The sequence below is a fragment of the Macrobrachium rosenbergii genome, chromosome 30 (assembly GCF_040412425.1).
Source record: "Macrobrachium rosenbergii isolate ZJJX-2024 chromosome 30, ASM4041242v1, whole genome shotgun sequence".
Lineage (NCBI taxonomy): Eukaryota > Metazoa > Arthropoda > Malacostraca > Decapoda > Palaemonidae > Macrobrachium > Macrobrachium rosenbergii.
Genome location: NC_089770.1, coordinates 15154077 through 15171659, shown reverse-complemented (window position 1 = coordinate 15171659; position 17583 = coordinate 15154077). Strand labels below are relative to the sequence as shown.

Here is a 17583-nt window from a genome sequence, read left to right as displayed (position 1 = left end):
TCATTTTTCTTCTCCCCTTTAGACCTACGTAGCCAGAACATCGGTCACTCATGTGAACATTAGTGTTTTTGAGACAATCCACATTCATCGTCCTTCTAATTTGTACAAGAAACTCCTCAGTAGCTTGCCATATACCCACCCATGAATTCCAACCTTGAGGTTTTGGTTTTAGTTTGGTTGTACATAACATTAATCTAAATTTTATCTCCACATAACAAAATGGCCGACATGAAAGGAATACATTTTGGTGTACATGATTCACATAGCTATGTGGCTCACTATCTAATCACATTCACCTTATCTGCATGGTGTAATTCAACTCAACACTATTTTCCTAATAGCTGCGTGGTTTACATGTATTATATGTAGTATAAATATTTTTTACTTCCATAATTCAAACAACAATTTTTTGCTTAAAATCTGACCGGAAATTTTAACAATAAACTTTCCTAAATCATATTCTACTTAAAAATTCATACAGACCAAATTAGCACAGACATTTGGTTGCCAAATTGACAAAAACACTTTGGGTTTTCCAATTCTTAGAATAATATTATGTAAGTGTCATCTTCTATAAGTTTTGCACTGCGTATATATCAAACAGTTCATTTTGAATACTCAAATGCGTTACCCTATACGCAATGTCAAATGTCAGATTGGGCGACACAAACAAACATAATTTTAACGGGCATATGTATTTCTGCAGGACGTATATTAAGGGAATCTGCCATTTGGTAGGAAAAATCAAGGTACGCTTAGGTAATGTAAAATTTGGTTCAGTAAGGATAAGGCAAGCTCATGTTTTTCTAGGTTAGGTTAGTTGATATTGGGTTCAGTAAAGTTGGGAAATGCACTGTTAGGTTAGGCAGGGTAAGAATACTATTGGTGAGGTTAGATAATACCAGATTAGGTTATGCAATGTAAGGTTACTTTAGGTAAGATAAGTTTGGGAATGTAGAATTAAACAAGCAAAGTGTGGATATGTTTGAAAATATAAGCGTAAGTGGGGTTAGGTAATATAAGATTAGTTTACCTTTGCTAATGGTAGGTAAGGTTAGGTTAGGTAAGATTAGGTTAGACAAGGTAACATAGGATTGGTGTAGGTAATGTTTACTAATTGAGTAAGATTTGCTAATACTCGGTGAGTCTAAGTAATATTAGATTACACTACAGGTAATGTTAACTAGGTGAAGTTGGGCTGTTTAGAATGGGTCAAATTTGATGAACTTGGGCAAAGTTAAGTCAGTTTTTGTAACATCGTTCTGGGAGAATTGTTATACCATATGTCCCTTTCTTCCTTCTAAAACTTTCCCCAAAAAATATATCCTTTCTTGACACCAACACCGTTCTGTGAGTTGCATAAACCAGGAACTCAAATTCACATACATAATAAAAAACTTCGTGTACAGCCTATCAAAGGAAAATCCACAAACTTGCATACTGTTCTTTGAACATCGTATTTTCACTTATACAAGTTCTATGTTTCTTTTATACTTATCTACTTAAATGCTACTTGTACTAACGTAAACACTCCAACAAAAAAGTAAAACATCGAGCGATCCACTTTTGCTTTCTATAGTCGAGTAACACTGATGTGGTAAATTTGCAAATATGTTGAAAACAAAGACAATTTTTTTTATACCAAGGGCAGATAAATTTTCCAGCATTATTGGAACATCATCCACAATCACTGGGGTGTGTGTTAAGTATACAATCTTTTTTAGAAAATAATCTGTCATATAACATTCATTAGAACTGACAACCAACGGAGGATGAAAAATATCAATGTTATGAAAATCATAAAGTTAAAAAAAATGTAAATTAATACTACAGTAGAGGACATTTAAGGAACAAAACAGTAGTCTTGGCTGCCTGACAATACACAAAACTGAGAGAGAGAGAGAGAGAGAGAGAGAGAGAGAGAGAGAGAGAGAGAGAGAGAGAGAGAGAGAGAGAGAGAGAGAGAGAGAGAGAGGTTTCAAGTTTGCAATTAAACAGGTCTCTAAAAATTATTTCTAGATAAGATCTAAGGTACTTTCTCATTATTTTCCAGATTCCAAATAAATAAACACGATGTAACACTCCCTAAGGTCTGTTTGTCCTTCTTTCGTATTTCTTTTGGCTATGGTCTTACCCAATGTTTCCTTTAGTCCAGTGGTTCTCAACCTTGGGGACGCGGCCCCCTATGGGGGCGTCAGAAATCTCCAAGGGGGCCGCGAGCCCTATGGAGAAATAAAAAATGCTCTAATTATATTCGCTAAGAAACAATGTCAAATATCTCACTAATTCATTCCCAAAAGAATAAAAACACCCCTTCTCTTTGGTTTTTTTTTTTAAATCTTGGGGAGAAATTTATCCATAGATGCAAGGGGGGTGGGCGTGGAGGGAGGGACCATATCTTAGAGGGGGTGTGGTAATGAAAAGGTTAAGAACCACTGCTCAGTCCACGGTCTTGGGAACTCATTCCTGTGGTTCACTAAAAAGACAAATCTAGTCTACATAGTATCTTTCTTAAATTACACATTAATTACTAAAAACAAAATTTAGAAAGCAAGTTATTTCGAATTTTCGGAATGGTAATTTTAAATAAAGATACATAAGTTCTCCAGAGTGCTTGTGAAAACACCAAAAATGAAATATCTCAAGTTTTCGAAAAATTAAGTTTAGGACAAACTATAAGATTCAGATATTTTCGTCTTACAAGAAATACATAGAAACCAAAATATTTTTGGTAAGAAACCTGAATAATCGCTTTTTCGAGTTTTAACAAAACGTTATGTTATATCAAAGATTATTTCCATTCGTAATAAAAAAAAACACCAAACTACATTTGGGATTCAGTATAGAAATTACAATAATTACAAATATCTGTTACCTTCTCGGTTGGTTTATCTGTGCCTAAGAGGTCCACAGTAGACCCCCCATTCCCCTTTAAACACCTTACCAACGGTGCTGGCATAAGGCCAGCCCACCTAGATGCACCCAAAAACAAGGCCAGCTTAGTTACAGGGTTTCAAACTGTTTTAGAAAAATATATACAAAAAATATCAGTAGTGTGCACCTTAGTATGTTAAAAGATTGACGTATGTTTAAAAAGATCTGAAGTATGCAGAAAAGGATCTGACATGTTGAAATGTCTAATACATGTTGAGAGTTTCAAAGATCTGGCATATGTTGAAGAGAAATTTAACATATGTTGAAATGTCTGCGCATATGTTAAAAGGTAAGAAGTACGTTTAGAAAGACCTGTCATATGTTACAAGATCTAAAATAGCTTTCAAGACATGTTTAAAAATCTGACACACGTATAACGACTTGGCATGTGTTGAAAGATCTGAATATAAGATCTAGAACACAAGTTAAATGGCCTGACATATGTTGAAAGCTCTGAAAAATGTGAAAAGATCTGACACATGTCAAAAAGATCTTCTATAGGTTAAAATATATGACACGTGTTAAAAAGATCTTAAATGTCGACAGATCTTAAAATATTAAAAGACATTAGAATGTCATCAAAAGATCTTTACAAATGCAGGGTTCCGGCAGTTGGCGTTCACAAAATCAAAACATATATCGTGAAATCAGATTTAGGTTGTGTGAAAACAGGCAACAAAATTTATTTCAGTCTACCAAAATGTAAGTGTAAGTTTCCCTAGAGTTTACTAATGCTTGGTGACATCCGAATTTTGAACAGCCACACAAATCGTGATTATTACAGTTTTTACTTGATACAATCTCAACCAAAATTTCTCAGGATGTAAATCCAGTTTGTGGAGATTTTTAGTTCAATTTGGTGATTTTTCTTTCTATTTTACGAACACATTTTTAGATTTCAAGACTGTAATTAGGACTATCTGAACCCAGTCACACGTAACTTTCAAAATCACGTACTGGAATGTACACTTCTTCAAAGTTGTGAAACTGTGAAATTCTGCTGACGATTTCTGTTCCAATTAGACTTTTCGTTAAATATAAAAATAATTTATCTAGAATGGACTGTGTACTGAACGAAACAGAATATCCGTAATACCCAAAAAGAAAATTAAAGAGGTTACACGTTTCAGCACTATCTAGTGTTTATGCATTATCTGTTTTGTTTACCATCGATATTGAATCGGTGGGAGAGTTCACTTGCCACCCAAGATACACTTGGAAATACTAACATAGACTCACTTTTCAAACACGGGAGTGACTCAACAGATATTAATTAGATCTAGGCATTAATTAGACTTAACAGATATTAATTATGTAGTCCGCCAGCCGGCCATAGCGAGAAAAAGGAGCACAGAGAAGGGGTAAAAAATCTGGAAGCACTGATCATCCTTGCTTGACTTGATTTCTTGTGAATCAGTCAGAGGAATCAATACGACTGGAGGATTTTTTAGTGGCTACAGAGAGAGAGAGAGAGAGAGAGAGAGAGAGAGAGAGAGAGAGAGAGAGAGAGAGAGAGAGCATAAGCACAAAGTTCTGTACAACTCGATATCACTGAGGAGCAAAATGATAAAATGTGCATTCCATAAAATTATTTACTTATTTTATATATAAAATATATATATATATATATATATATATATATATATATATATATATATATATATAGATAGATAGATAGATAGATAGATAGATAGAGATAGATAGCTATATAAAACGGGGTGGGGAGAGAGAGAGAAACAATTAGCACACAAGGTTCTGCTCTGCTGTAAAACTCTATATCACTGAGGAATAAAATGTGACTTCCATAAAATGATTTTTAAATATATTTTACATATATATATATATATATATATATATATATATATATATATATATATATATATATATATATATATATATATATATATATATATATATATATACAGCACTTATATACCACAGAACTATATCAGTTCAGCTTAACATAAAGGAAAGCGAGGAATATCAATTAAAAGTTGTACATATCTGAATTTTACATTTTCTGTTTAACACTATGCAAAATGTCAAGAGTGATTTTGCTCACATCAACAATGATAAGAGGTCACTCACTCACCCCCTACCAAGCTTAGGTTACACAAAAAAAAAAAAAATATGTCGAGGAATGATATATATATATATATACATAAGGTACATAGAAGTCATTACACATATATAGTACGTATACAGGTATATGCATACTAAATGCCATACGTTATCCCCTACCCTCATTTTCTAATTCATCTCCGTACCTATCTGACTTGCTTCTACGCAAAGGGAGTTGATCCTGGTCTCTTTACTGACTGTCTAAACCTGATACGAATCCAGTCCATCTTCTCGTCAAATACGAAGGCTAAGTAATAACTGAAAGTAATAAAGAAAATAAATAAATAAAAACAAGTTGCAAAACTGTCTTGAACTATTTGTCTGTAATAACAAGAATCTACCAAACAGCCTCTGATATTGTATAGCAAATCTGAATTTAGCCTACTTGTATATTTCGCATAAAAATCCGTCAGAATATGGCATTTTCGAACTGAATAAGTGTAGCCTAGATAAAATGGCAAATCTAGGTAATTTGCGAATGCAAACGTTTGAATAACCTCTAAAAAAATGAAAAGGTATTACGCTTGGAATGAATATTCTCCTGGTGGGCTACTCGTTATTTGGGCGAGCTGGAAATGACCAGCGGAAAAATGACATTGTCAGTAATAATAATAATAACTCCTATATCCCTAAAAGTAAACGTTCGCGTATATAAATAAACTTTCTGAACTACACCTAAGACCGCAAATCCGAAGTCAATTTAGAACAACTAACTGCAAGAAGTGTAACCTCTCCTTAAAAGCAGTTTACCTACGTATCAGCAACTATTGTCAAACTCAACTGGGTGGCGACACACAAGTAGCTGTCTTTTCTTTCAGACCTGTGTTTCAGCGTACCTGAAACGGTAAACCATCCAGAGACGGAACTTACTGTCTAACCCAGTGGTTCTCAACCATGGGGAAATTTCAGAGTTTCAGGGGGCGGGGGGGAATTATGACCATAGATTGGCAGGCCCAAACTGGTTCTAGGACCAAACAAAACGCAGTGTGCATCGGTCCGCACTACTGAGAGGTCACGTTGGGCTTTCTCTTCATTAGCTTGTGTGTTTTTGTTAGTATTTTGTTGCATATTATTTGGAATGCACCTTTTGAGGCAGTTTTGGAAAGGGGGGTGGAGGGTAAATGAATTCTGACATATGGTGAGAGGCGCATGGGCCAAAAAGTCTGAGAAACACTGGTCCAGCCTGTCTATAACTTTCCCCAGGAAGGCCTTTGCTTTGGGCGTTTTGCAAGAGCAGAAGGAGCTCTGGGTTGGTTTACTAATTCATCCTACTGAGCAAAATTTAGCTTGTCCTGACCTTCACAATCCTTCAGGGATTTATTTCCATCCTTGACAGAGCTTCAGAGACCTGAAATTGGCTCTGTACTGCTTTTTTTCAGGGACCCTCTTACGATCCAGTACCATCTGGACGAAGTTTTCTGCATTCATTTATTTATTTAATTTTTTTTTTTTTGCAAAATTATGTGGATAACTTCAACACATTTTCAGTACCTACAGTACTCCCAACAAGATTTTTAACTCTCGTATGTCTTCTATGTTATTTTTTTTTCTTATATTGCATTTTTATATTTTCTAAAACTATCTCAATATATATATATATATATATATATATATATATATATATATATATATATATATATATATATATATATATCTTGTTTGCATACATATTTCGCATTACACTACGCTACATCATTTAACATTAAAAAGTAGTTTCAAAGCTAAGGGTTTGAGCCTTGGCTGTTCCACTTACTGTTTCACTCTGTTTTGATTCTTTTGATTATCCCACGGTATGGCATCTTAAAGTTTGAAAAGCCTGTTCTTCTCTAAACATAAAAAAAAACGGTAAATACAAATACTGATCAACAGTTACTTTCAGGAAAGATTCAATATGGGTCTTACATCATAGTCATCTATGTACATTAAGAAAAAATCACACCACTGCCCTTGGAACCTTGTCTTTCGAGAAACATTCCAGAATCCACGATATCAGTTTCTTCCACTTGTAAACAAGTCGTCAAGAATATCTTATACAAATCCTGTCGCAGTGGGGGTGAACCATAAAAAAGAAGACTTCGTTTCAAAAAATATTTCAGAAGTTGTCAAAGGACTTGGAAGAAGAAGAATATGAAGATGAAGACGAAACACTTGCAGAGACTGGAAACGATTCTGGAATGGAGGATGGGGGGCGGCTGGAAGATAGACACAGCGACTGAAAAGTGGTGGTGTCATGGAGTGTAGAGCTCTGGGACTGGTCTAGCTGAGCCTGGTGCTCTCTGACAATCCTGGTCAGGTCTTGGCTCCCAAAACTTCCTGGCTTTTGGCTCGAAAAAAGGAAGACGTCGGAAGAAGTGGTGGCCACAGCGGAGGGAAGCGGAATGGGCTGATGCCTTTTGCTGCTGCTGAAGCTGCTTTTCTGGTTGCTTGTTGCCGCTTGAGCAGCTGGCAAAGCCAAGATGCTCAACACTGGGGCTATGGCCACCATCAGTGCGGACATCAAGAGCAGGAAGTTGCTCGTTTGTCTTGATGAGGACGAGTTGTCCGTGTTGCAGTGGGATTCTGTGCAACAGGACGTGCAGGAGTGAATCTGTTGCATGAGAGATACATGAATATTAATTATGATTAAAAAGATTGAATTTTGATACTAAAACAAGACACTTACTCAAACATTTTGACCGTAGCTCAGCTGCACAGCAAAAGATTCTGCCACAGTTTGCTTGAATTTTGATAAAAAATAAGACATTGTCTCAAAGTTCATTACAGTAGCTCAGCTACACAGCAAGTAATTCTGCCACTATTTACTTGAAATTTGATAAAATAACAATACACTTACTCAAAGATTCTGACACTACCTCATATATACAGGAAGAGTGTCTTCCAGTATTTACGTGTGAAATCAGGAAAACCCAAGAGTAAAAATTATACAATGAATATGATAAAATATAATGAATAACAAAAAAAACTGACTTTTGTTAGTAAATCACATACTTTCTTGAGGACGGTGCCTTTACATCTGCACATAGCAGGAGTCTAACCCAGTACTTACGCATAACAGAGAGAAATTTCAAGAGTAGAGACAGTGGAAGCACGCACCAAAGTGACAGATATTCTCTTCTTTCAGTAGAAATGACACTAGATCCAGGAACTGGACAGAATGCAGAAATACACAGAACTACATTCAGTAGAAATGCCGGTGCAGATCTGGAACTAGACAGGATACAGAACTAGACAGAGACCCCTCTTACCTTAGTTCTGTCCCCTATGACCATGCAGTTAGGGGTACATTCGGCAGAACAGTTTCTGTTGACGCTGAACACAACGGTTTCTTCTCCTTTCTTGGTTTCTACGACATACCAAATACGCCTCACCTGAGAGAGTAATGCTCACTTCAGCGTGTTATAAGAGAGAGAGAGAGAGAGAGAGAGAGAGAGAGAGAGAGAGAGAGAGAGAGAGAGAGAGAGAGAGAGAGAGAGAGAGAGAGAGAGAGAGAGAGAGAGTTGCTTGGATCTTTTGCCACGCTACAGAGACACTGTTTAGACTTCAGTATGTTTACATAATAACAAAATCGTGAGTTGACAGAGCATAAAAAAAGGCAAGGGTCTGTCATTTTCTTTACCACCTTTGTCCTGACCTTGACCTAAGGATCCTTAAGGATTGATGGAAGAGACATTTTGAAAATGAGTTTAATGTTATCCCAAATGTTACACACACACACATACACACACACACATTTATATACATGTGTGTGTTTATATATATAAACATATATATATATATATATATATATATATATATATATATATATATGAAATATAAAAGTACTATATCGTACTTAACATAAATGTTAGGTAAAGTCCACAATGAAATTCCTGCTACAGAACATAGTATATTAAAAATATATATGTACAGAGCTTATAGCTTTCGTCCATTTGCTGTGGACTTGATCACTAAAATGGACTTTCTGTAATGTTTATTTGTATATATGGTTTCCTGCTTTATTTTGTTTCTTGAGTTGTATATTATACTTCATTTTAGTGATCAAGTCCACAGCAGGTGGATGAAAGCTATAAGCTCTGTACATATATATTTTTAATATACTCTGTTCTGTAGCAGGAATTTCACTGTGGACTTTACCTAACACACACACACACACACACACACACACACACACACACACACACACACACACACATATATATATATATATATATATATATATATATATATATATATATATATCAATTAAGTATAACTTTAGAAGAGTTTTTAAAAGAAATCAAGTGTTCTGAAATCTGATTTTATATTCAGCGTCACTTAACCACAACATTTCACATACATTACATCACTAAATGAAGGATGTTCACCCAGAATGAGATACATGCATGTATGATCCATGTATGATTACTGTAACAGTTACCATACTTATTCAGTATTCCTTTTTCCAAGAGAATAATCCATTATTCACCCTCCAGCTACGAGCGAGCACTTGGTTATGGCCAAGAGGACACGTTCAGTAACGAAAGTTTTTAAACTTAAAAACTCTTCATTTTTTCCCCTACTGAACGTGTCTCTTTTGCTAAGACCATTGTGTCAGAGGTCATGAATTATCTCTCGGGGTGGTCACTGTTATCGCTACTTCGTCTCCTGGGCATCGTTGTGACCCATGTACCCTCAGAGTGTAAAGGTTATGTGGGGTATGTGTCAGCCGTTTGAATTCGGTTTCTTTTCTGGCCACCTTCCTTAATTAAGAAACAACTGAACGACACTAATGGTAGTAGTCATCAAAATAATAATGTACAATTAACAAGCGACTTATAAAAATAGGAATATTCGAGATTAGTTAAAAATATCTGTAAACAAGGCATTTGGAGAATGTGCTTATCATTATTTGAATGAAAAAGCAAACTCGTCAATAAATAATTAAAAAAATACACCGTCGTATGAACAAAACCTTTAGTTTATCGTCGTGGAAAAATTATTTTTAAGGGCTCCCTTTAAAATAAAATAAAAAGAAAACTGTCACAAATCAAATAGAAAACGAGTGTAAAACTAAAAAAAAAAAAATTGATCGATAGTTAAAAAAGCGTTTAAAACTATTTAATTGTTGGTGCAAATAGTTATGGAATAGTGCATTCTATCCTTATTTTTTTTATATTTTTGCATTTCGCAAGTGCATACATACTACCTTAGATTGCATAAAATGCACGCGCCATGCACTTGCTGTCTCGTGATTTCTCGTGCTATCTTGTGCGTGTTTGGCCAACTGTTATCGTACCTTGTTTGAAAGCAGTTTTTGTTACTGTCTAGGAAGCCGTTTGTATGCAAAATGAAGCAATATACGGTATGTATGTATATATATATATATATATATATATATATATATATATATATATATATATATATATATATATATATATATATATATATATATATATATATATATATATATATATATATATATATATATATATATATATATATATATATATATATATATATATAGCTTCTGAGCTGGTATTTACCATCGGGCTTAACCCCCTTTATCTAATCTTTTATCCGCTGGAGAAACTTGACACTGTAGGCTATCCTCTAGGCGCTAGCTGAAATAATTTTTAACTGTAACTAAATAGGGAATGACTTATGACTTATAAGCCTTTCCATCATATCAGTCAATTATCTACGTGTATACCAGATATGGATGTACTTTCACCAGGTACACCTACACCGTAATACACAGAAAGTTTATAATCCTGTTTAGATTCGATCGGATGGTTTTAAACCAGTTATCTAAATTTTATATAATCGGAAATGTTAAGTTTAAATCCTAATTCTACAACGTTATATGCCAAGTTCATAATAATTCTTTATGAATTTACTTGAATCTGTAACATGAACATGGTTGTAACTAATAATCTATAACATGAAGACTGTTGTAACTAATATATGAAGATACTGCAGAGAATAGGCTTAATTCTCATAAACTTTCAGCACATCGACTTGTCCAACTCACCGAGCAGAATTTTTCGTCAGGATCACAGACTTTGGCATCGACTGTCGTGGAATTCGTAGGGTCGATGTTGGTGCAAGGATTCCCGTGGCTGCTGGAGGAGCAGGACCAGCACACCAGGCTGCTGCCGAGGCCGGTACTACTGCCTTCTTCAGAAGAAGACGACAACGAAGTGGAAGAAGAAGAAGACCCTTGAGGGGCACTTTCGTCAGAAGACCGAGGAGGAAAGTCTGACGACGGCGAAGAAGAAGAGGGCAGCGGTGCCGAGGAAGAAGGAGAAGAAGAAGAATGACTGGTTGTCGCTTCCAGCCCTCCGGTTTTCAGAGTCGAAGCGTTGTCCGAAGCACCCATCGTACCTGGAAGTACATGAGAATGATTATTTATTAGTCTAGCAACTGTCCTGGAAAAGCAGCAGGAACTCTAAGCAATTAAACTGTTTCCTTCAACCTTCAGCCATAATTTTATATGAACTTACCCATCATTTTATGGAACTAGGTCTGTGTGTCCACACACTAACAACACACCTACTAAATTAAATATCATACCAACCATAAAAAAATTATAATGATCAGTCTCTGATTACTTCCACCAAAACTCAACCACGTGCAACCAGCTTCTTAATGATCCTGATGCCTTCCTCCAAAATTTGAGCCAAATTATCTTGTAGACCTATTCACACCATACGAACCACTACAGGCTATCATTGTATGGCAGATATGCATACATACATATATATATATATATATAATATATATATAATGTATATATATATATATATATATATATATATATATATATATATATATATATATATATTAAAGAATTCTTTCGTAGGGTTTAATGTAGAACCTCAAACTAAGTAAATTTATATTACTCACTCAACAGAAAAGACATGCTATCTTTTGAAGCTTTCTTTTTATCATAGGCTTATGCCAACGTTCGAGCTCATAACCTAGCGTGATGGTCTGTAGTGTGTCATTGGCCTCACAGTGTAAATCGGCTTTTGAAACTGACCAGCCTTATGGCCACTTCATGTTACTCATCATAAGTAAAGGGATTTCAGTCAGACTCATACGGTTAATTTCAAATAAAAGTGCAAATAATTAATGTATATGCCTACAACCCTGAACAAAGCTTCATTGATGAAAGACTTCCATGCTAGTGATTCCCAAACAACAACCGAACACACGTCACTTGCACCAATTCATTCTCATACGGACAACGGATTTAAAGTTTATGTTTAACTCACCTATAAGATAAATAAGAAAAAAAGTTGCTTAGGGGTTCCTTTCCCAAATGCACACCTTCAGAAACATCTGACGAGACTTTGGAAGGCATCACGCTGGGGAACCTGCATGGAGCCTTTTTTTTACGTTTACACTTTTTATCCTTCTTTCCCGCCTTTTATTCTCATTCTTTCCTTTCTTCCCAGTCAAGAATAGAAGGATTATTTCAAACTATTCGAGTGCAAATGTCTGTCAGAGGAGGAAAGAACAATGAAAAAGCAACGGGAGGCAAAAAAATGTCGGAAACCGCACACCAGCTGCATTTGCAAGAATTTGTCGCTGCGAATGTTTTTGGCCCTTTTTTTTTTCTCTCTCTAGATTGCTTAATGGAGATTGTTTGGATGGGGGAAAACTGCACTCAGATACGTTAACATCAAATTGTTTTAAATGGGTATAAACAACTGCAGTAATTTTGGTGGGGAGTTCAACAAAAATTTGTTTTTCGAAAAAAAAAAATTCTGTTTTTGGTTCGAAGCAAACGGCTCCTCCGACAACGTTGTTACGACAGAGGAAAATATAATAATTTTAATTAATTTCTCATCGTAGGTAAATTCGGGAGATGTTTTCAGATTATTTATAGAACACTGAGTATGAGGAAATGGAATATGTAAACTCTTCCTGCTAATAACTTATAATCCCTAAAAACAATTGTATGTACTTCCACGGACACGTCAGAAAGTCACTGAGCTGTGGGACTTCCTGATTGCAAGACAGTATATAGAGTATACATTAAATAAAGTTCATGAAACGCCAAATTTGGGTTAGTCCAACTTCAGCCAGAATAGGGATGAGTAAGTAGAAAGGATGTACGATAAGAGAAAAGAAAATGGGGCAAACCATTTCTTATTTGACTTTAAACTGGGTTATGTGTTTGCCGTTTCCTTAATCCTATTATTTTCCTTTATTTCTCTGTGTAATTTAAGACTAAGTCATATCCGTTTATGCCCGTCGTATGTCTCTTGACAAAGAAATAAATAAATAAGCAAATAGCAAATGACTTCGTCCCCAGTTAGTTACCCTAAAAGAGACCGTCGAAGCAAAAATCCTCAAAAGAAAAGAAAAGAAGAGGAAAAGCACTGCGTTACCAGCTCCTTCTCCGTGAAAATGCTTCCTTGATTGCTTGCTTTATGCTTGCTTATGTCTGTGTGCCGAGCAGGGGGCGGGGAAAGGTGTGGGCCAACAAAGCTTTGATTAATTTAAGACCACCCGAGCAACTTATACAAATGTGTGGCGCCATTGCTGTTACTCTCCCCGTGAAGCCCAGCTGGAGTAACTTAAGCGTCTGGTGAGGACACAGATTGTCTTCTTCCTGTTACTCAGATTTTATTATGGCACACACTCTGTGACCTTCTTCTGCCCTTCTTCTCTGTGCAGAAATCCTGCGTCTGTTTATGTGTACACGAGAGACACGCTCACAAACACACTCACTTCAAAAGCTAGATGGCTTTCATGAAGACGGATCATGAGTCTAATGCCTTTTCGGTACCAGTGAGTGAAAAGTACCTGTACAGATAAAGAAAGTAAATAGCCTGCATCTGTAATAAGTTGTATGTGATGAATAATGAAGAACAGTCCTATACACAGACTTATTCACTGAAAAAGCTAGGTCCCCTTTGATGAAGACTGGAATACGAACCTAAAACAAATGACATACGAGTTTCTGAGATACGTTCGGGTAGATAAATAATATATTTTTCTTTCTCTTCTTAAATTTGGGGATTGGCTGCATTTGTCTTAAATTTAAGGCAGTTCCTTAGCAATGAAAGTGTGTGATTTTAGGTACGTGAATTCCTGTTCCCATAAGTATATATGACACCCTCCCACAATATGAACTCCCTTCCATACAAATTACCATACAATTCCACAAAGGGACAAAATTTATATATATATAAAATTTATATATATACACACACACACACACACACACACACACACACACACACACACACACATATATATATATATATATATATATATATATATATATATATATATATATATATATATTTCTCCAAATTGGAATATTGCTTCAAAAACTGCTTTAAAAACCTTTAACTTAAGCTCACCCATTTCATATATCTGCTTCGACAAAGCTAACCAGTTACATATCCTTAAGCTTAATGACACACACACACACACACACACACACACGTATACATATACCCCCAAATCACCCTACGCATAAAATCAAGCTAAATTATTGTTCCAGCTATCATGAATATTTCATAGTAATCCCGGTGACAATAATCAGCATTAGTATACAATAAGCTTATTGGATGACCAAGGTAAGTGCACTCCATGAACAGTAGTGTTCGATGGAGGCAGTCACTGACCATATGATGAAATTTTCACTGAGAAGCTCATAGGCCTAAGTAGGCCTATTATAGTACACACACGTTTTCCTTATCAGGGATCCGTCATCAATTATATGACAAAGCTTTCATAAAAATTGTCGTTATGTTTTTTCATTAATAATAATAATAATAATAATAATAATAATAATAATAATAATAATAATAATAATAATAATAATAATAATAATAATAATAATAACTCTTAACGTCACACAAGTACTGAACACTATTTATAGCCTTTGGGAAATTATTAAAATACTAAGACTTTTTATTAAAAACTTACGATACATACTTTGCCCGACTACATTAAAACAAAGAGTAATTTATTATTATTATTATTATTATTATTATTATTATTATTATTATTATTATTATTATTATATTATTATTATTATTATTCAAGTCGTAGCTATGACGTAACTTACGAGAGAGAGAGAGAGAGAGAGAGAGAGAGAGAGAGAGAGAGAGAGAGAGAGAGAGAGAGAGAGAGAGAGAATTAAGGTAAAAGAAAAAATAATACGCTAAAACTTAAAGAATAAAGGCAAATAAAAAAAATTAAATAGGTAAACGAACGCCCACCCAAAATAGAAGCTAGTTAGGTAAGATCTATTCTTTAAGTAATTCATGAAAGACCGAACGAGATAAAAAGAATATCCTGCTCTAATGGAGACACTGAATTAATGAAAAGGCGTGATGATAAAATCTTTGCAGGAACGGAAGTATATGTAGAATATTCAATGAAAAATAAGTATACTGGATATATGTAAAATACACCTGAACATAATTTAGATGTGTATTAAATACTGTCACAAACGTTAGCAGGAATATTAAAATAGTTGTACTTTTATATACAAAATAACAATTTCCGTTATATATATATATATATATATATATATATATATATATATATATATATATATATATATATATATATATATTACAGCGTTGTATTTCGGGAAAAAATGTGTTATTTACAAAATATAACGCTGTTAAATCACTCTCTCTCTCTCTCTCTCTCTCTCTCTCTCTCTCTCTCTCTCTCTCTCTCTCTCTCTCTCTCTATATATATATATATATATATATATATATATATATATATATATATATATATATATATATATATATAATTTTGCATTAGAACAATATAACGTCTGCCTTTAAACAGTTCTCAAATTACACCAAAATCGCATCTGAAACCAATGATATAGGAATATATAAATAAAAATAAATGCCTACTCTCTCTCTCTCTCTCTCTCTCAATTACCCTCCTTCTGTGCATTCCACAGTTACACAATCCCCATTATGGAAATACATCCACATACATCCACCGTTTCACGGCTCCGTGTAACCAGGATAAGAATGGACGGGGCGACAAGGAGAGAGAGCCAGCCTCATCCTTAGAACCCTAGACCGACGTCGTCCGTCCGTACCTGTTATCAGTTCCACGGTGAAGCCAGTCAGCACGAGCAGGCTGACGGCTAGCACCTTCCTCCCTTCCATGGCAGGAGAAGGCGTCTGCGACTGCTGCAGGAGGAAGAGGAGGAGGAGGAGGAAGAGGAAGAAGGAGGAGGAGGAGGCTGTTCGCAGCTAGTAGTAGTAGTAGCTACGTACACCACGTCAACTCGACTCCTCCTGACGTGCTACTAGACTCATGGCTGACTGCCCCAGAAGAACCACAGAGAAAAATCGGTCTGGCATCGGAAAAAAAAGTACACGGACACAGCAACTACTCTCTGAAGAAGAGCGTTTTTATTATGATTTTCAGAAGACTACTACTCCCTCCGCCGCAGCCACCAGCACCATGATGATGGATCACGTCGCCGCGACGGACAACTAGACCGAACCAACCCTGCGTAGTACGAGCCTGGCACTGACTGGGGCCATCTTTCCATGGCCAACAAAATAAAGGGGGAAGGGGGAGGAGGAAGGGGGAAGGAAGACATGCGCTTTTGGGACGTAACAAATAAAAAAAATTGGATTTGTTCTTTGTCAAGCGCTTCGTTTGTCTTTTGTGCGTACGTTAAGCGGTTTATTTTTGTCGTTTCCAGGGTGCTTACATAGGTCTATTGGAGACCTCGTAATATTCGCCCTAATATCTTTCTTAAGGGGCTAACATAAGCCATTGATTTAAGACAGTTGAACGGAGTGTATAATTGTTAGCCAATTTTTGTATACAATTTCGTGATTTTACCTGACGATAATATCGATAAATGCTGAAAACAACATTAGGAATTAACTCAATAGTGTCGAATTTGTTTAAAATTACTATTTTTTTCTTAATTCGGCTTTATTTGAATTCAATAGCTTGCATTTTTAGCTATATTGTTATTCAATGAATCCTGGAAAATATAAAAATCCATCAGTCCTATTACTACAGGTATACATATTCATATATATATATATATATATATACTGTATATATATAATATAATATATATTTTATATATATATATATATATATATATATATATATATATATATATATATATATATATAGTGTATATTGAAATATGAAAAGTGTATGTGACTAGGCACTAGGAAAATGATTATGAATACCTGTTTTTTCGTTAGTACGTTGACAATAGAATATTAACGCGTATGAATTTATAACGGAGAAATTTTTTACACAACAATTATATTGTATTTCTGTGCATAAAATGCAACTGATGGAAAATTTTTCGCTTGATTAGGATGGAAAAATAAAAAAAACAAAGATGAGAACCACTCGTATCTTACCAATATGGCCGCCGAGATGAAAAAGAAATATTCACATAGTGGACATCATCTAGACTGGTTCATATCAGTGGGTTCAGATCGCAATCAATACGCGCCTTCGGAGTCTATCTTGGCTCCGGAAATACATTCTCTCTCTCTCTCTCTC

At 35.2% G+C, this 17583-nt stretch overlaps 1 protein-coding gene across 2 annotated transcripts; it reads right to left on the bottom strand.

Annotated features, from left to right (window-relative positions):
- Positions 1-6919: 6919 nt before the first annotated feature.
- Positions 6920-16578, bottom strand: LOC136855083 (sericin-2). Of its 2 annotated transcripts, none has more exons than XM_067131893.1 (4): positions 16133-16578; positions 11066-11418; positions 8301-8423; positions 6920-7642 (listed from the first exon to the last, which is right to left on the bottom strand). In XM_067131893.1, exons 1-4 carry the CDS (start codon positions 16200-16202, stop codon positions 7148-7150), a joined length of 1041 nt encoding a protein of 346 aa, XP_066987994.1. In that variant the 5' UTR covers positions 16203-16578; the 3' UTR covers positions 6920-7147. The 2 variants fall into 2 exon arrangements, with proteins under 2 accessions (XP_066987994.1, XP_066987995.1); XM_067131894.1 differs by lacking the exon at positions 16133-16578 and adding an exon at positions 12312-12451.
- Between the last annotated feature and the right edge of the window lie 1005 nt (positions 16579-17583).